At 57.7% G+C, this 19301-nt stretch overlaps 1 protein-coding gene across 2 annotated transcripts; it reads left to right on the top strand.

The window, feature by feature from the left end:
- Positions 1–3231: 3231 nt before the first annotated feature.
- TPRA1 (transmembrane protein adipocyte associated 1) lies at positions 3232–18234 on the top strand. Of its 2 annotated transcripts, XM_058725772.1 has the most exons (12): positions 3250–3364; positions 3588–3879; positions 11322–11463; positions 11618–11750; positions 14425–14511; positions 14611–14683; positions 14793–14872; positions 15471–15581; positions 15712–15772; positions 15959–16061; positions 16184–16264; positions 17560–18234. In XM_058725772.1, the coding sequence occupies exons 3-12, from the start codon at positions 11339–11341 to the stop codon at positions 17801–17803; spliced, it is 1098 nt and encodes a 365-aa protein (XP_058581755.1). In that variant the 5' UTR covers positions 3250–3364; positions 3588–3879; positions 11322–11338; the 3' UTR covers positions 17804–18234. The 2 variants fall into 2 exon arrangements, with proteins under 2 accessions (XP_058581756.1, XP_058581755.1); XM_058725773.1 differs by lacking the exon at positions 3588–3879 and having other exon boundaries at positions 3232–3364.
- The last annotated feature ends 1067 nt before the right edge of the window (positions 18235–19301 follow it).

Here is a 19301-nt window from a genome sequence, read left to right as displayed (position 1 = left end):
CCTGCCATGTGGGCCTCCCCACAGGACATCTCACAACATGGCAGCTGGCTTTGCTCACAGCAAGTGAACTAGAGGGTATGAGAGGCCATATGAGACATCTGATAAGGAGTCAGCTCATTTCCGATCAAGCTTAGCCTTTTTCCTTTGTCAGCTGGTCACGAGGGACCTCTTGGATAGGTCATAGGTGTGAATGAGGGAGAGGTGCTGGTGTGACGGGGGTGGATGATATGGAGGTACAACATATCGCTTATAATCTGCTGGGCCCACATGAATTTACCACTCAGCAAGCCCGATAGAACCCAGTTCATTAGGGGCAGCTCTGGCCTTATGGTCCCTGATGTCCCCTAGTTCTCTCCACCAGGGTCCAGTAGCCTAGCGGAATTGCTTTTGGAATGTATATATAATTTTCTGCTATAGGTGGCCTGGCGTTGCTCTAGAACCCTAGGGGTGTACATGATGGATTTCCCACTAGGGCTTGCCATAAACCTCACACAGCATCTTTATTCACCATCTATGCCTCTAATATTATAGGGTCTGTGAGCCCTGTGGTCCATGGGACAGCTCTTTCCTTTTACGTCATCCAGACATGTATGGGTCAGCGCAGAATTCTCAGGTGTAGAATATACTGCCTCCAGATCCCAAAGAGTGAGTTTTTGCATTGTGTTTCCTTCCCTGCAATGGGGTATTCAAGATGCAGTCGTTTGTCCTTTACTTTGGAAGGGATGTTCTGGTATGCCCCAGACCTAAACTCCACTGATGTGGCAAGCCCCCACATCTTCCCGGGGTTTATATTCCACCCGATTCGGAAGCACATATGTTTCATCGAGGTCTTCATTTACTTGTTACTTCTCGTTCAGCCAGCCAGATTAGTAGGATGTCATTGCAATGTTCTGTCAAATGTCCAGATGGCCAGGGCCCTTCGGTGGGAGAGTGACCACTGGCCTGGGGCAAGACCATAAATGTGAATGGCTGTCCTTCCCTGTGAATGTCAATGGTTCCTGATATGAGTGGTCAAATAGAAGGCCAGCCTCTGGGTCCCTGAGGCCGTGCTGATCCACGCTAGCAAGGACACCAGCATGGAAGCTGTAAATGGGACTACCCCTTGGTTGAGTTTGTAGCAATCCACTACCATTTTCTGTATTTTTTAAAGATCAGACTGATGAATTAAATAGGGATACGATGGGGTCCATCCCCAACTCCAGATGCTTTAGGTCTCCATGGGTAGCACTAATCTCTGCATTTCCCTTGTCCATGTGATATTGTTTTTTTGTTTTTGTTTTTGTTTTTTTACTTATCTTGGCTAAGCTAGGTGGGTAGGAGGCAACTTTCAGGGGCTTTCACTTGACCTTCACCTCTGAGAAAACTCTCCTCACACAGACCAAGGAACCAACATGGGCATTCTGCCAACTACTGAGTACATATATCCCAGAGATCTTTTCGGCCTTCCTGGCTGCTCCTTTGGCCTCGACAGTTACATGACAATTGTACAGACTTTTCTTCTGACAGCAGAGCAGTCATGTTGTTTCTGTTGTTTTGAGATTTCCATTGCTTTCAGGGATCCCTGTTCTGTAGCAGCCATGGCCTAGAGAGGATGACCACCCCTGAGCCCAGTGTAGGACAAGGAACAGAACTTGGGAGTCTGATCTTTGTTTGTTAAACTACCACTTCTTGAACTTCGCTAATGCTCCACTCTGTCCTGTATGTAGGGGATACCACAGTGAATAAGATCCTGATTCTGCCCTGAAGAGGAGGGCACGAAATAGATATCCTCGGAAATCCTGCAGAAACCTACACGCAAGGCCCCAAACCCAGGGTATAGAATGCAGAATTGTGCGTTGCAATGATAATAGCAAACTCCCTGCCCCGGAAAGTCTGTACTGTCTTAAAAAAAACACACACACACATAAAGATAAAGATGGAGCGTAGTCTTTTAGCCTGGTCACAGATACTCCATTTCTTCTTCCTGGAACGTGGTAGGAGGGAAGTTTTCCTGCCCCCTGGAGGTGAGGAGTGGCCTAGGACTTGTTTTACCTAATTAAACGTGAGCAGTGATGAAGTTCTTTTCTTAGCTTCCTGGCGACTCTAGGAATTGACTGTGACTCCCCGTAGCCCATTCAGGAAGGCAGGCATCAGCTTGGGCACAGCCCCTCCTGGCCAATACAGAAACTGTGCACACTGACCACAGTCCAAGCTGGGAAAGTCCCAGACAAACCGAATCCCAAATGGTCACGAGGTGGTGACTTCCCAACCTTCTCCTGTTTTAGAAGAACGGGGTCCATGTCATTCCAGCCCAACTGTGAAGTCACCGTCTTATCACTGGGTGTGTGTCCTGAGGTTACTGTGATGAGTGGGTGTCTACAACTTGCACCAGGCACCGAGTCAGCCTCAGGATATTGCAAAGAAAGTGACAAACATGGTTTTGTCCTCATGACATTGACATTCTAGTGGAGGGTGGCTGATGAACTAGGAAGCAAGTAAATGAATATAATCATGTTCGAGAGATGGTGCTTGGAGGGAAATAAAGGGGCATTATGTGAGAGACTGCACAGCTACTTTAGCTAGGGTGTCAAGGAGGTCATGTGACAAGGAGCCAGCCAGACAGGACAGATGCAGAGAGTGGGAGGCAGGGACAAGTTTGGTATATTTAAGGAAGAGAAACAGAAAGCACCGTGGCTTGAACACGCTGAATGAGGAGGGGTTAGGTGGGAAACGGTGACTCAGAACGCAGGAGGGGCCAAACCACGCAGGGCCAGCAGAGGAGAGGCAGGAGTGAACACGGCAAAGATGGGGCAATCAGGGAAGGCTTCCCAGAGGAGATTGCCTGAAGACCTGTTGAAGTCAGAGATGAGAGGAGGGGCAGTTCAAACCCCGGGCGTCTTGACTTCCTAGCTGTATGGCTCTGGACAAGTTATTTAACGTCTCTAAGCCGCAGGTTCCTCCTCTGAATAGGCGGCTAATAATAACCGCCCTGCAAGGTTGTTGTGAAAATTAGTGCCTGAAACGCGATTGGTGCTCAATAATGCCAGAGCGCTTTGATGGTGGACGTAGGGGCAGCGTGGCATGCTGTGGAAACGCGTCGTTCCGGGAGAGGGGGAGGGGCTGTCCCTACCCTTCCTTCCCCAGCCAGGTGACCAAAGGTCACCAGGCAAGACTGCCGCTGAGGGGCGCCCGAGGCTGCAGCACGCGAGGGGGAGGTCCGCGGAGGCTCCTCCCTGGACGGTCCGGCCGCGTCCGGGCCCCAGAGGAGGAGCACTGGCTGGAGCGAGCGGGTCTGTTGACAGCTGCTGACAGCTGGGGCAGGAGCAGGGGCCAAAGGGGGGCAGCGTCCTCAGTTCTCGGGTCCGCGATCCTGGCAGCCTTCAGGGTGAGATACGTAGCAGCTTCCCTACCCCAAAGCTGCTTCCCTCCCCCGCAATGCCCTCTTGCTGTCTCTTTAAGAGGTCAGCGGGTCGCCCCGCCTCTTAGGGATCTGATTGGCTTCTTCCGCGGCTTGCGCCTTCTTTTTGATGTAACTCCATTTCTATAGGCTTCTGGGGGCTGGGGGCGGGCCTGAGGGCTATAAGTAGGGGCTGTGGGTGTTTTTGCAGTTTTGGCTGAACGAAAAGGACGCGCCTGCCTTCTGGTCACCGCTGCCGGGAAGGGCAGCGTGGTGTCTTGGGGACCGGTGGGCCCGGCGCGCTGACCGTGTTTCCCCTTTCCCGCCGATTCCCCATTTTCGCGGAGCCGGCTGTCCCCGGCTCTTGCGCGACGTTCCCTGGCCTTGCTGCCTGCCAGGGGCGCTGGAGGCCGGAGTCCCGGGGCCTGGCCGGGTCTGCGCACCCTGCGGTGGTGGATGAGCGGCCCGGGCGGCGGGGGCTGAGCACGGCCCGGGACCCTCAGGTAAGGAGGGGATCCTCTCCCCTTTCCCGCCACACCTGGACGGGGAGCCCCATAGCTGCGCGTCCGGAAGCCCTGCCGCGGGGCTAGGTGCCCCCCTCCCTCTGCCGCGCCTGGGGCCGGCGCTCCAGGGACGCCTCCCGGCCTCCGCCGCACCTACAGTCCCTCTCTGTCAGGGAGCTCCCAGAGCCCGGGTGCCCATAGTGACTCCCCGCGACAGTTGCGGGAGAGCGGGGAGCTGATCGGGACACCCACCCTCATCCCCACAGCTGGACCTGGGGCCCACCTGTCGCCGTTCCTTCCTTTCGGAATGACCCCTTCCCGCTCACGGCACACTCTCAGAGGACCCCCTTGGGGAAGTTTCAGAGGGCCAGGGGCCCCTGGGTGAGGACTCACGGGAAGAGGCGGGTAACTGGGAGGCCCGTAGATGGGATGGGGCGGCTGAGCCCTCTGCGAGGGGGAATGAGCACACACAGGGCTGCACAGGCCCCGGGCTGGCCATCGAACAGGGCTGGTGGACCCTGGGGCTTGAGGCTGTGTAGGAGGAGATCTAGGCCAAGTGGCCCCGCATCTGGGCCTGTGTCCCCACCTACAAACAGCGTGACAGGACCTGCTTCCACAGCAGGAGGTGTTGTTTATAAGGCCAGGCTGCTGTTGCATCAAGGACTGTCTGGGAGGCTCAGAGACAGCTTCCACGGGATCGGGGGAATGGAGGGTGGAGAGCGATTTTGCCTTCTGCCTCTGTAGTGGGGATGAGGCTGTGGGGTCCTCCCAGGCGATCCTTCTCCAGCTCCCCAGAAGGGCTTGGCCGCACTCTGCTGGAGATTCATCTGTCCACATTGTAACATTTTGGTGAGAACTTAATTCTGTGCCAGGCGCTATTCCAGGGGATTGGGTCATGAGCGCGCCTGGGATGGGCAGCCAGTAAACACATAAACACGCAGCTGGGCCACTTCAAATGAAGTGCTGTAAAGAAAACACCGGGTGGGCCAGCCGTGAGAGATGGTTAAGGAGCGCCCTGAGGAAATGGGCCACGTGAGGAGATGATGCAGGAGAGGAGCAAGCACCAAGGCCCTGAGGTAGGAGGACGCTTAACAGCTTAGAGAACAAGGTGGAAGCCAGGGGCTAGAGAATGGAAGGGAATGAGGCAGAGCAGAAGGCAGGGGTCAGATCAGATTGGGCTTTGACAGATGAGGGAAGGGGCCCAGGGCTTCCCATCCTCCCGGGGGCTCCTGCCTGGGCTGCTGGCAGTGTGTCTCAGACAGTGTCCACCTCCCCACCCCCAAGGATGAAAGATAAGGGGTTGGCGTCTGTCCTCTGGAGCCTTCTCATTTTGTTTTGGTTCTAGGGTTTAGAAGCTCAGCAATCTGCTAGGGGTCAGAAGCCCCGAGGGGCATGACAGCAACTATGAGGCATAGCCTCTCTCTTACGCTCGGGGCTCTCTGCCTTCCCTAGAGTTTTCCATCCAGCCCTGGTCAATCCCAATGCACAGATGGGAAAGCTGAGGCCCAGAGAAGGGAAAATCCCATCCAGGGGCTCATAGCAGGTCTGGCACTGCATGACTGGAGCCAGCCTGGCATCCTGCCCCATAGGCTGGCCACAGAGGAAGGGACGGAACTGGAGGCCCAAGTGGTGAGCGGGAAGATGGCCTCTAGAATGTTAACAAGGTCAGGAAAGTCCCTCCCAGGTGGAAGACAAGTCTGTCCCAGTTTCCCTGGGCCTGAGAGGCTTGGGGTTGCCTTAGGCTACTCAAGCATCCCAGAAAGTCCTCTGAGAATTCCCCTCTCTAGTCTGGGCTCCACCCCTACTGCCCCCTGCCCTCAGCCGGCCTTCCCACCGTCTCCTGTCCCGCTGTCCCCCATTTCGTGAGCCTGCAGTCCCCTTCCTTGTCTGTCACCACCCAGACTTCTACCTCTGGGGCCAGGAGCTCACCCACGGTGGGGGGAGGAGAGTGTAGAGCCAGTGACTCACCCCTCTGTGCCTCTCCTTTCCCCCTCTGTACAATGGGTACAAAGTAGTTCCCTCTCATTTAGGGGCTGCTGTGGTAGTTAAGTGTGTCACCACACGTAAAGTCCTCTGTCTCCAGGTAGTGTGCGTGGTTGTTTCATTTTTTATCATTGCCTCAGTTGGTTTGTAAGCTTTGACCCATAGTGGCAATTCTGGTGTGGCCAACAGCCTCATGACCCAGCTGTGGTTCTCTGACCAGCAGGGCCGCAGGGGTTGGCGTTGAGGACTGTCAGCCGGGCCCCGGGCCTGCGGATCAGAACCTGCCTGTGCACAGTGCTCAGGTCTGAGAAGCACAGCTCTAGATGAAGCCTTTCATCTACAGGTGGAGAGATCAATGCCTGGAGAGGGGCCCTTGGCAAGTTGCCACTTGAGGGCCTGGGCACTGGAGACAGATTACGTCGCGTGCGGCTCGCTGGCCCTGAGCTTTGTACGGTGGGGGTAACAGAAGTACTTCCCTTGTAGGGCTGGGAGGGCTCAGCGAGTGTGCTGTGCTGTCGTAGCAGAGTCAGCAGGGGCACTGGTGGGGAGCAGTCGATGTTATTCTCCTTCATCACCCCACAGCCAGCAGTGCTTGCAAAGGGGCCCTTGGACTTGGAACCAAATCCTTCTTTCCTCTACACCCCAAGCCCTCCTCTGGGGGTGGAGGGGGCAGAAAGCAACAATTACCTTTATGTTACCTTTTGTAGACCTTTGCTTCTCTGTCGTTGTCTGATCCTCAGCACCTCTGTCGGGTAAGTGTTATTGTCCCCGTGACACTCAGAGAGGAGAAACGACTCACGCAGGGTCACGGAGCAAGTACACGGCAGGGCCAGAAGTGCAACCCGGATCTGCCCAACTCCATACTGTGTGTTAGCCGGAAGTTTTTCAGTAGTACAGGAGAGAAATCAGACTCCACCAGACCTAAGCAGAGAAAGGAATTTGTGGGATTTAAAACGCAAAAGAAAGTCCAGGGGTAGGATGAACTTTAGGTGTGGCCAGATCCAGGGGCTCCAATGAGGTTGTTCTGTCTCCGGGATGTATTTCCATCTGTCTCTCGGCTCTATATTCCTCGAAGTTGGCTTTATTCTCAGGTGGGTATCCATGTGCAGGGTCAAAGTGGGACAGCCCTGGCGTACTGCTTTTAGCAGAAAGCCCATCTGTTCCAAACAACTATAGCAAAAGTCTCAGGGCTGATTCTCATTGGTCGGGGCAGGGGAGCATCCCGACTGGCTGGGCTTAGATCCCATGCTCGTTCCTTGGAGCTGTGGTACAGTCCGCTGTACCCAAACTTCATGGGCAGAGACTGGGGAAGGTGAGGCTCCCCCTCAGGAAATTGGGACGCTGGACAGGCAAAACCAAGTGACACTTCCCCCTTCAGACTCTCTATCCGGCTCTCCTGCTCCTTAGCCCTGTTCATCCCCACTGGGGACTGGGATCCCCATCCCTTCACAAGGAACTCTCAGCTTCCCGGCGGCTGCTGGGAGCTTGGCCTGCTCTCCCAGACCTGCCCCTCCTGGGGCTGTTTGACACTTTGCTCCACAGGGAGTGGTGAGTGGGGCGGAGGGGGCTGCAGAATCTCTCTCCTTCAACTCTGGTCACTTAAAAGTCAGCATCTCAGGTCACGAGAAGTCTTGAGGGGGCCGGCACACCCCCTGCCAGCAGTAACCTCCCCGTGTTCAGCACGGCTGCAGTTCAGACGTCATACCCTCAACAGCCACATGCAGGTGCAAACAAGGGGCTTTCCTCCTTCAAAGTATCGGGTGCTCAGGAAGGAAAACGTTTCTTGGGAGACTTCCCCCGTGTGGCATCACGTGCCCTGGCCTGAACTGGCCACCAGCAAAGAGAACACCGTTCTTGACTTTGACCAGAGCCTGCCTTCGGGGCACTGTTGGCAAAGGCGAGGACGATTATCCATTTGGTGGACCGTCCCCCATGTTGAGGGACATTGGCAGCCTTGGCCCCTGTCTATAAAAACATCATAGCACCCTGCCCCCGCAGTCCCTGTGTCAAACTGGAGCACCCCTGCACACGGCCCAAGTGCCTGGTCCTGTTCCACACTGCCCCGACCCCAAAGCCACTGGCCAATAGTAATTAGTTCAGCTTGTGGCCTGGGAGAGGGGTCCCTGCCTGTTCAGCAGGGCATCATGGAGGGGGCCTGGACGAGAACAGCACTTTGTCAGCTAGGGACAAGGGAGCAGTGTTTGGTGGGGCCACATTAACAGCACTGGCCTTGCCATTGCAAAATATCCAGTGGCTCAGGCCAGAAGCCACCACATCCTTCCTGTCTTCCCTCGTTCCCTCCGTGTGTCCGTGGGGAGGTCAGGTGGGCCAACCCTCCTGAAGGTATCCCAAATTCCTCCACTCCACCCCCACTGCAGCCACGCCCTCCTGCCTGCACTGGTACAGGGGCTCCCCTTTGCCCCTGCTCCAGTCCGTTTTCCACGGCAGCCTGAGTGGAAAGGGGATCTCGTCCCCTGCCTTCGTGACACGCTTCTCATTGCATTTAGAATGAAATCGCATTGCATGTGGTCATATGGCCCCCAGTGACCTGGCCCTGCCAGCCTTTCTGATCACCTCCAGCCACACTGGCCTGCTTTTTGCCCTTTGAACAGGCCAAGCCTGTTTGTATCTCACGGCGTTTCCATTCATTGTTCTCTCGCAGATATGCTCTTTGTCCAGATTTTTCCAAGTCTGCCTGCTTCTCGATTAGTTAGATCTAGTGCAGAAGGCACTGGGTTGTCTGACGACCCAGTCCAAAGCAGCACCTCTTTATATTCATTGGGATTCTGCCTTAGCTGTTGAAACAAAGGTCAAGACAACAAGATAGAAGATTACTCCTGCATGTTGCATGACAGTCTGCGTGCAAGCCGTCCAGGATATGCGTGGAGGCCTATTGGGTGTGGGACCCAGATGCTTTTTCTTACTGCTCTCTCCTCAAGCCATGGCTTCTGTCTCGTGGTGTAAGATGGCTGCTGTTGCTCCTGCCACCACATCCCTATTCCAGGCAGTGGGAAAGGAGAAGTGCATGGCCTGAAATTGACAAACTCATTAAATTAACTGTTCACTTACAATTGGATACAAGTTGGTCATGGGGCCATAGCCAGTGGCAAGGGAAGCTTAGAAAATAGCCATTGTTCTGGGCAGCCTTGTGTGAGCTATGGGCTCCAGTGCTAAAGGGAAGGGTGGATGCTGGGGACCCTGGTAGTCTCTACTGTGTTACCCGTTGTTCCATTCCACTCCTCCGTTTTCTTCTCTGAGCCTTTATCTCTAGAAGTTTGCTATGTAACGCAGTTTTCATGCTGGCTGGCTGCCTCCCCTCCTAGAACAAAGGGGAAGTGTGGCCCAACACCCAGATTCCTCCCTGGCTCGTGGTAGGTGCTGCTGCTGTGGGCGGAAAATGCACGAAGAACGCACCCTTTCTTTGGACCTACTGTGTGTCGGGCATATGTTTGCCCTGTTGGTTTGGCCTTGAGTTGCCAATGGGGATGTGATCCACAGGCAGTGAGTGGCCTGTTGGAGAGAGGATGGTCTCAGCCCACCTGCCTCAGTCTCCTCTCCCTTTCAGCCAGAGGCAGTGCTCCCGTTTCATGGCCTGGATAGGTAGCAGGGATGTCCCTGTATCCCCTCCAGCCCTCGCCTTCGGCCCGTCGTTCAGGGGCCACCGATCCTTGCTAACTGGGCGCTGAGCGTCCTGGGCTGCCCCTGGCTGAGTGTGAGATCTGTACTCTCGGGGTGTAAACAGAACGCGTCTTCCTAATTTTTTAAAACTTACTGACGTGTAACCCGTGCAGAAAAGCACACAGATCCTAGATGCGACTCAGTGGATTCTGACAGGGTGAACACGCCTGTGTACCCGCCCTCCCCCCCCCCCCCCCCAGATCAAGCGCCGGAAGCTGGTGTTCCTCCCCCCACCCCTACGCCCTCCGTCCTCCGCAGAGGTGACCCTCGCCTAGATCTTTGCACGGGGTCAGGCAGCAGCATATCCACTCTCGTGGCTGGCTCTGCTCAGCACCGTATCTGTGAGGCCCTTTCGTGTTACTGCTGGTAACAGTAGTTTCTCTTTCTGTTCTGCTGCTTATACCGACGCCGCCATATATGTGTGCCTGCTGCCGATGGTGGGCATTTGGGCTGTTGCTAGCCTGGGGCTATTATAAATGTACCCAGAAGTGGAGACGCCAGGCCATCAGGCCCTGTGTGTTCAAGTATTCGTTTTCATGCTGGCATCTGTGTGAATACGTCCTGGTGCCCGGGCCACACACACCTCGCTCACATGCCCTGGGCCCCCTGAGCTCCCTGAGGAAATCCCTGCTGCCAACAGTGTGGGCCCAGCCCCTCTGCTCCTGTCCCTGAGAGCCCAGTGACCTGGGAGCCTGCTTTGTCCAAGGCAGTTCCCAGGGTTCCCGGCCACCGGCTGGACTCTTTTTCTTTTCTTCTTCTTCTTTTTTTTAATGTTTGTTTTTACCTATTTATTCATTTTTGAGGGAAAAAGAGAGAGAGAGAGAGCACGAGCAGGGGAGGGGAAAAGAGAGAGGGAGCCAGAGGATCCAAAGCAGGCTCTGCACTGACAGCAGCGAGCCCGATGCAGGGCTCAAACTCAAGAACTATGAAATTATGACCTGAGCTGCAGTCCGACCTCAACCGACAGAGCCACCCAGGCACCTCCAGGCTGGGGTCTTAAGCTGTCATTGGGAGACGCTTGTCTGCGGGCCCACCTGCCGACTCTACAGCAGCCCCCCCCCCCCCCCCCCCGTTCCTGCCTTTGCAGACACAGCACCCTCTGCAGGACATCTCCTTCCCTCCCTTCTCCACTTGGACACCTGTGCAGCTTCCAGGCACAGTGCACGTCCCCCCAGATTTGCGTCTGCCTTTCCAGGGTGGCAGCAGAGGCTGATGAGAGCCGTGGGCCACCTGAGGTGTGCCTGATGCCCCACTCTGGCGCCTGGTGGCCATGTGATTGCCTCGAAGTTGGCTCTGCATCTGCGTGCAGGGAGGAAGTGCAGCTCACGGACTCTGGGGACTGCACGTGTGTGGGTCGTAGGAGGTGCCTGGCACCACTTAGCCTCATGGGGTGGATGCCGTCGGTCATTACCGCGTTGCAAGGGCAGGACGAAGCAGGCACAGAGGGGCCAAGAACTCTGGCTCCTAACCCCTCTGTTCTCTGTCTGTCCCCGGGGCCCCCGGGACTGGGGGGATGAACTGAGGTCGTGCCGAGTAGCTTGCGCTGCTGTGCCAGGCTCACGGTAAGGCTCCATCAGTGGGGTGGCATTTACTGTTGGGGTCACCGGGCCCCTGTCTGGGGGTTGTGCTGTGGCACGTGCAGGAGCCACAGCCCGCCCTCCCCCTGCTGGGTGGGGGAGCTGTCCGCAGGCCCACTGTAGGCGGCCCTCTTGGGTTCCACTGGGAACCTGAGACCAGAGACCTGGGGCCACGCAGCCACGCTGGGGCTCTCGCTCCCGCAGGGCCAGCTGCTGGCGGGATGGACGCCCTGGAGGAGGTGTTTCGGGCCAACGGGAGCACAGCCCCGCCCCCGCCCGTGGCACCCAACATCAGCGTGCCACATCGCTGTCTGCTGCTGCTCTATGAGGATATTGGCACCTCCAGGTGAGGCAGCTGTGGCCCTGCTGGGCCGACTGGCTGCGTGTGAGTGGGTTTCCCCCGTGTGTGCGGGGGTGTGTGCGTGTGCATGACGGGCTGCGGAGGGGGATGGGTGCAGACAGAGCCTTGCCAGTCAGCTGGCTTCTCACCCGTCTGCTAGGGTCCGGTACTGGGACGTCTTGCTGCTCGTCCCCAATGTGCTTTTCTTCATCTTCCTGCTTTGGAAGCTTCCGTTCGCTCGGGCCAAGATCCGCGTCACCTCCAGCCCCATTTTTATCACCTTCTATATCCTGGTGAGTTCAGTCCAACTCCAACTGGCATAAGTGCCAAAGGGAATTCTCAACTGCCTCTGTAATGAAATCCAGCTTCAGATGAGGCTGGATCCAGAGGAATAACGGGTGTCATCAGGACTCTGTTTCTCTGCATCTCTGCCCTCCTCTGGCCTTATCTCAGATGAGCTCTCCCTGCCTGGTGTCAGAGATAGCCAAGAGCAGCCGTGAGCTAACATCCTGCCTCCCTGCCAATGCCAGCGGAAGAGGACTTCTTTACTGGCGGTGCGAGTATGGACCTGAAATTCCCTCTGACCGGCCCACCTTGGGTCCCTGTTTGTCCCTGAGCCAATCACTGTGACTAGCAGGGAAAGGGGCACTTTGGCGCTGGGGTGTGGGGTCAACTCAGCCAGACTATGTGGACTGAAGAGGGTGATGGTCCCTGAAAGAAAAGTGGGGAATCAGTAGTAGAGGGAAGGGGAATAGATACTGGCTGGGGGGGAAAATGTCCACGGCCACCCCCATCTGTCTGTCTGTCCATCCAGCCATCCACACACTCTTTGAGACCTCTTTGGAACCTCTTCCTGCCTGTTGGGCAAACCTGAATTCTCCTCAGTCAGTGCTCTTGGTGTGGGCCTCCTCGGGAGAGGTAGCAGGGCTGTGGTTGAGAAGGTGGGCCCAAGGTGTGGCTTCCAGGTGAGGGTTCCAGGTGCGGAGCCATCCAGCTGCATCCTTCAGAGCTCAGGCCTGACTGACTGGAATCCTCCCCTCTCTCTGCCTCTTAGCTACCACTGCCTGAGAGCTGAATGGCTCTCTGGTCCCCCTCTTTGTGGCCTGGCTCAGAGCTTCCCAGGCAGGGAAGTTGTCAGCAGGCAGGCAGGGTCAGGGGAGGCTGTGTGGAACCCTGGAGGCCGTTGGTGGAGGCCCCAGAGGTCGCTTGCTGACTGGAGCCCCCTCCTCTGTGAGGCAGTGGTGGGTGTTGAAGCCTGCTCTCTTCTGTCTTCCGCTGCCTCTCTGACTCATTACAGAGATGAGTATTTATTCCACAGATAAAGCATTTATTTAAAGCATCACTTACCGATGCCCTCTCTGGGGGAGCAGGCAGGGAGAAGCGACCCAAGGCCAATGCCCAGGAACACAACGCAGGGACAGGGGACTCAGCACTGCCCTCTTATTCCTGGGGACTCTGTTCTAGAAAGCTCAGGAGACAGCGGTGAGGGTTGACTCAGGCTATCTCCGGACCCCAGCTGTGCTGAATGACCTTGGACTGGTGGCTTGGCCTCTCTGTGCCTCAGTGCCCTCCTTCTCACATCATGTGCACTGGGTCTGCTTTACCCTGGGGCGCTCCTGTGATCTTGGGGTCAGCCTCCCCAGGAGGCTGACACGGTTTTTGTGGCACAGAGGACAGACTGTTGTGTGTGTCTGGATTCTTCTTTTTCTTACATTTGTTTATTTTGAGAAAGAGAGAACACGCACATGGCAGGAAGTGAGGAGGGGCAGAGAGAAAGGGAGAGAGAATCCCAAGCAGGCTCCTCTGTCAGCACAGAGCCAGGCTTGGGACTCAAACCCACAAACCGCGAGATCATGACCTGAGCTAAAACCATGATTCTGATGCTTAACTGACGGGGCCACTCAGGCGGCCCTGTACCTGGACTCTCCCCTTCATATGTATCCCAGAAAACCAAAGTTAGATTCATAGAAGCTGGAGGGAACATATTGACTGAGAATCTGACAAGTCCCAGGGCTTCAAGCATGGCTGGATTCAGGGGCTCGGCAATGTCGTGGGGGCACAGTCTCTGTCTCCCTGTCAGCTTGGGTCTCTCTGTTGGCCTTGCCTCTAGCAGTCTTGCCCTCCTGGAGTCAGACAGCCCGGCAACTCCAGGCTGGCGCGCTCCTCAGCTTCCTTTCGTAGTGGCTGCACCTGCTGTCCTGGGTGTGCCTTTCACTAGACTCCCTTGGGATCCCCTGCCATCCCCAAATCAGGGAATGCCATAGGCTGAATGCCCAGCCCTGTGCTACAGGCCAGCCCCTGAAGCCAGGCATGGTGGGGTCAGCCCCCCAAACCATGCGAGCGGCAGGGAGAGGGAGGAGGCTGTTGCCAGAAGAAGCGAGCGGACACCGGGGTGACAAAATCCAGGCACTTTTGCACCGCCTGCCGGTGCAGTAGCCCTCCCCAGGGTCTTTGATGTCTCTTCCCTGCACCCTCCCATCCCCCGCATCTTGGAAATAAAACCGCTAATATGACAGTGCTAGCGCCCGACGTGCACCTCGCCTTCACTGGGTGCCACGCATGCTTCTGCTACATGTACTTACCCATTTGCCCCTGCCAGCCATCAAATGCAGTGCATGCTAGTTTTACCCCATTTCATAGATAAGGAAACTGAGGCACGGAGGTGCACTTCCTGGCCTGAGGTCACAGAGGCAGGAGGCAGCGGGGACGCACCATGTCACCCCTAAGAATGTCACCATTCTCAGGCTGCCAGTGTAGCCAGGAAACTGAGGCCGGAGAGGGAACTGTCACCAGCAGCGGAGGATCTCGCCACCCCCCTGCATCCCACCCCTGACCCTTAGCGTAGAATCCTTCTGTTCTCGAAGAATCAGAGGCTCCTGCAGAGGCGGGGTGTGGGTTTGCAGTCCCGCTGTTCCCAGACACCTCGTTCCCTGACCCCTTAATGGCATCCCCGCTTTCGCCCACCAGGTGTTCGTAGTGGCGCTGGTGGGCATTGCCCGGGCCGTGGTGTCCATGACGGTCAGCACCTCGGACGCTGCCACCGTTGCTGATAAGGTGGGGCCGGGCCTGCTGACAAGGGTGGGGGGATGTTGGGCACTGGGGAGAGGGGTGACTGGGCCCCCCAGGCTGACAGTCTGCCCACTCTGTGTCCAGATCCTGTGGGAGATTACCCGCTTCTTCCTGTTGGCCATCGAGCTGAGTGTGGTCATCCTGGGCCTTGCCTTTGGTGCGTGTGCGGCTGGGGCCAGTGCTCTCCCTGTCCCTCCCTAGCGGGCACCGACCCCACCACGGCCACCTGGCTGGCTCCCCCTGACCGACCAGCATGTTTCTTCCAGGTCACCTGGAGAGCAAGTCAAGCATCAAGCGGGTGCTGGCCATCACCACAGTGCTGTCCCTGGCCTACTCTGTCACCCAGGTAAGAGGGGAGGTGGGGCAGGTGCAGCAATGAGGGCTCCCTGGAGGAGACCAGGGGGTCACTGAGGGCCGCACATCCACTGCTTCCTGATTCTGGGCCAGGGTTTGAATGTTTATCAGGTGCAGTGTTCTCAAACTTTAAATGCGCCCCAGGAATCACTTGGGGTGCTTGTTAACAAGGCAGGTTTTACCCCCCCCCCCCCCCGCCGCCATTCTAATCCAATAGGTTGGGGTGGGGGCAGGGAGGAGGCCCATAACTTGCTGTTTTAAGAAGCAGCCCAGGTAGGGAAAATACGGGTTTGCAGACCACCCTGAGAGCTGTCCATCTAGACACTCCTTCCTTAGATCTGGTGGGGGCTGCCTCTTGCCCAGTTCTGTCCCCTGCCCCATGGCTGGGCCTATTCTGGGTGGTGGAGTGAGGCGGGCAGGGGGCAGGGCGAGGCCAGAGAGCAGTCTGGAGTGGGGATCTCTGATGGCCAAGCTGGGGAGCTGGGCTTGGGGTGGTGGAGAGATCTGGGTGCTTTGTATGAGGGAGCTCCCAGGGAGGGGGCTTTCCAGGTGGGCAGGAGACTGAGACCCTCCCCCACCTGCCCCTGCAGGGGACGCTGGAGATCCTGTACCCTGATGCCCACCTGTCGGCTGAGGACTTCAACATCTATGGGCATGGGGGCCGCCAGTTCTGGCTGGTCAGCTCCTGCTTCTTCTTCCTGGTGAGGCCGAGGGTGCCCTCCCCCCTTCTGGGCACCTTGGGGGTGGCCCCGAGGAGCCTCAGAGCATGAGACTGGATGCCTTGGTACTGGTGTCCCCAGCATCCTTCTCAGCCCTGCTCTGTCACCACAGGTCTACTCTCTGGTGGTCGTGCTCCCCAAGACCCCGCTGAAGGAGCGCATCTCCCTGCCTTGTAAGCAGCTGGTGGGTGGCTCTGGGATAGGGCTGGGTCCCTGGGGGGTGGGGCGTTGACTCTTTTCCGGGAGAGCCGTGGGTGCCAGGGAGGGAGTCCTCCTGGGGGCCCAGAGGGGTCTCCGGTGACACGCTGGGAATGGAGGGTGGAGGCAAGGGCAGGACCTTACGGTCCCCAACCCCCCAGCACGGAGGAGCTTCTACGTGTATGCGGGCATCCTGGCGCTGCTCAACCTGCTGCAGGGGCTGGGAAGCGCGCTGCTCTGCGCCGACATCATCGAGGGGCTCTGGTAGGTGGGGCGGGGTTCAGGGTGTCTACTGGCCCGGCTGTGGGGGTGGCGGGCAGGGGGAGGCCAAGCCGAGGCCCCACCCAGAGGAGGCCCCTCCCTGACCCTTTCCTCCTGCCCCCCAGCTGTGTAGATGCCACCACATTTCTCTACTTCAGCTTCTTTGCGCCCCTCATCTACGTGGCCTTCCTCCGGGGCTTCTTTGGGTGAGTCTTCCCACCGGGGGTGGGGGGGGTGGGGTGTGTGTGGGGGGGGGGGGGGTGTGGGCAAGGGGTGTGGGCCCCGAGGGGTAGGCGGTGGCCTGCCTGCTAGCCACCCCGCCTCTGGTGGTTTGAGGGCCGTGAGCTCCGCCTCGTGGCTGCCGGCGGAACTGCGCCTCCAGCTTTCTGTGCCTGCGCATCCGCAGCTGCGCGGTCCTGAGCGTCCCTCGGCCCGGCGCAGGCTATACCAGGAAGGCGATGCTGATGAAGGGTGTATGTATATTCCTACACGTGCTTACACACACGCATACACATTCGTACATTATATATGCATACACGTTACACGTTATATATACAACACATACAGACATACACACTTTCCCCGCAGGAGAGTAGCTCTGCGCTGTTCTACACTTGCTGCTTTTTGTTCTATGGTAGATTAGCTCATTCTTTCAGCAAGCATTCACTGAATACCTACTCCGTGTCCCGCACCTCTGCAGCCGCCAGACACTGCAGGGGACAAAGGAGACACAAGTCACCATGCTCCCGGATTCAAGCTGGGAGTGGCTAGGGAGACGGATTCAAGCTGGGAGTGGCTAGGGAGACGAACAGGGCTGGGGGAAGCCGGCCTGTAGTGCAGCGTAGGGTGGGTGCACTTTGGTGCACGTGGCAGGGAGACAGGATGCTAAGGACACATGGGATGGAGGCTTGGACCCTGGGCCTCTATTGTGGCAGGAGTGCTGGCGTTTTGCCCCCCACCCCCACCCGCCGCACCCTCCCCCACCTGCTGGGTTTGAGGAAGTGGGGGCATCAGAGGTGGGGTAAGAGGGGCTGGATTGGACCCCAGCCCAACCCTGATCCGTGTGGGACCTTGCATGTGTATTTATCTCCCTGGCCTCAGGCTCCTTTTTGCAAATCGGGTGCAGTGCTTCCCCATCAGTTTTATCTCGATGCTGGAGGGACCAGTAAATGCAAAGTGAGAGGTCACAAAGCTGCAAGGGTGGAGGTCACAGCTGGTGTTTGCGGAGCACCTCGGGGCCGGAATTTACCTCCATTTACCCTCTTGAGCTCAGAGTTGTACAGAAACAGGCGCAGAAGTCCTTGCCCAAGCTCACATACGGGCTGAGTTTTAAAACAAGTCCCATTGGACTCCAGAGTCCAAGCCTTGGGGACCTCCCATGGTGGCGGTTAGGCAGCCATTCGTGTGTTTCATTCCCTGCCCGAAGGCCTTATTGCCCAGAAAAGGAAGCCTTTCTCGACCCTCCGGTGGAGCTTCCCTGTCTCTCTGTCTTCTCCACCAGCTCGGAGCCCAAGATCCTCTTCTCCTACAAATGCCAAGTGGACGAGACTGAGGAACCAGACGTGCACCTGCCCCAGCCTTACGCGGTGGCCCGGCGAGAGGGACCGGAGGCAGCAGGGGCCGCGAGTACACAGTTCGACTCGGCCGGAGGGGTGGCCTACCTGGACGACATCGCCTCCATGCCCTGCCACACTGGCAGCATCAACAGCACAGACAGTGAGCGCTGGAAGGCTATCAACGCCTGAGTGTGGCCACCCTGGCAGGAAGGCCTGCTGGGGCCTGCGGAGGGCAGACTGGAGAGAAGGCCAGGGCGTGCAAAGCCCCTGGTGGAGGAGGACGAGGTCGCAGGACCTTCTGTGGGCGGCAGCCCCGTGCAGGCCCTGTCCTGCCCTCTGCATTGCCTGTGGCCACCTCTGCTCTAGCTGGGGGCCGCCTTCCCCTTGCACCTGCCCTCACCCTGCTCAGCGACACGGCCCAGACTCTGATCTCCCAGGGCCTGCTGAGGGCGTCTCCTTTCTCCAAAGCCTGCGCACCCGGGACCGGTCTGGCCTTCCTTGTCCCTTCCAAAGTCCCCTCCCCGTGGCACTTTGGCCTCTTCAGAGCCCACTCTGGCAGGTGGGCTGAAGTGTGGATATTTTCTTGATCTATTTTTTAATAAAAAACAAAAGGAGCAGAAGGTGTAGCTGTAGAGGTTCTGCCGGAGCGCCGGGGCCGGGGCGAGAACGCGTGACGTACAGAGGTCCTGGCAGGTCCTGTGTCCCCAGCCCTGGGAGGCCCTGGGCCCCTTCGTTTACTCAGCCAAGGAACACTGGCCAGTGCACAGGCTGGCTGCTGGGGACATGGAGGGAAATCGGATCCCAGGGCTCCCTGCCCCAGGCCCCTTTTTGAGCAGAGGAGACGCACATGAAAAGAGCATCATGGTTCTGTGAGCTGTTGTCTCCCTACCCTGTTGGGGAGCCCGGGGTTTAGGATGAGCCCTGCGGGCCCCATCCTTTCTCTGCTCCTTCTGCTCTGCCATCTTGGACAGGCCGCTCCTCCTCCCCCAGCTCCTGTTCGGCATCTGGAAAATGGGGATTAGAAGGCCTGTCTTCGAGGGGCTCTTGTAAGGGTTAGGAAACAGTAAGCGTGCACGGCTGGCAGACGGTTATGGGGCAGTAGTGACAACTGGATTGTTTTTAGCCCCTAGAACAGTGCTTGCCACGTAACAGGTGCTCCGAAGGTAGGATGGCAGGGAGTTGATGGGATACGCTGAGAAGGGGCCAGAATAAAGCAACCTGTGAATAAGAGAGAGGTGCTGGTGTCCGTGTTGCTGCCATCGTACTGAAGTCTGTCCCTGAGACTTTGGGCAGCCGGAGAAAAAGGGAGTTGCCGGTTACGCGATCCCCTGTGCCAGAGAGGAGGAGGAAGGCTCAGTGGGACCACAGGGGTGCTGAGGGTCAGGCCCGGCCCCGCCTGCCCTGCCAGTCCTCTTTCGTGGGAGAACAGCAAGGGCACTGGTGGAGGGGGGGGCCCATGAGGCACGCTCGTCGGGATCGGGGGCCCAGAGGGCCATCCGTGGGCCCGGACACCGGCAAGTGCAAAGGCACAGCCGGGGCGGGGACCGTTGGGGCTGCCAGGAGGTTGCTTCTCGCAGCTTTCCTAGAAGCCTGTTGGGGGCGGGGGAAGGAGGCCTGCAGCGCCTCCCAGGCAGGGCAAGCGTTGGGGGCCGGGCGGGACTGGACAGTCCAGCCCAGAGCTGCATTC

The sequence above is a fragment of the Neofelis nebulosa genome, chromosome 4 (genome assembly GCF_028018385.1).
Source record: "Neofelis nebulosa isolate mNeoNeb1 chromosome 4, mNeoNeb1.pri, whole genome shotgun sequence".
Lineage (NCBI taxonomy): Eukaryota > Metazoa > Chordata > Mammalia > Carnivora > Felidae > Neofelis > Neofelis nebulosa.
The sequence above is the reverse complement of the archived record's forward strand: the minus strand, read 5'-3'. Positions and strand labels throughout refer to the sequence as shown.

Excerpts from the sequence above, each read along its gene's own strand:
- TPRA1 (XM_058725773.1), top strand. The coding sequence starts at position 11,339 with ATGGACGCCCTGGAGGAGGTGTTTCGGGCCAACGGGAGCACAGCCCCG. Across the intron at positions 11,751-14,424 it reads TTATCACCTTCTATATCCTG|GTGTTCGTAGTGGCGCTGGT; the intron begins GTGAGTTCAGTC and ends TTCGCCCACCAG. Across the intron at positions 14,512-14,610 it reads CTGCCACCGTTGCTGATAAG|ATCCTGTGGGAGATTACCCG; the intron begins GTGGGGCCGGGC and ends CTCTGTGTCCAG.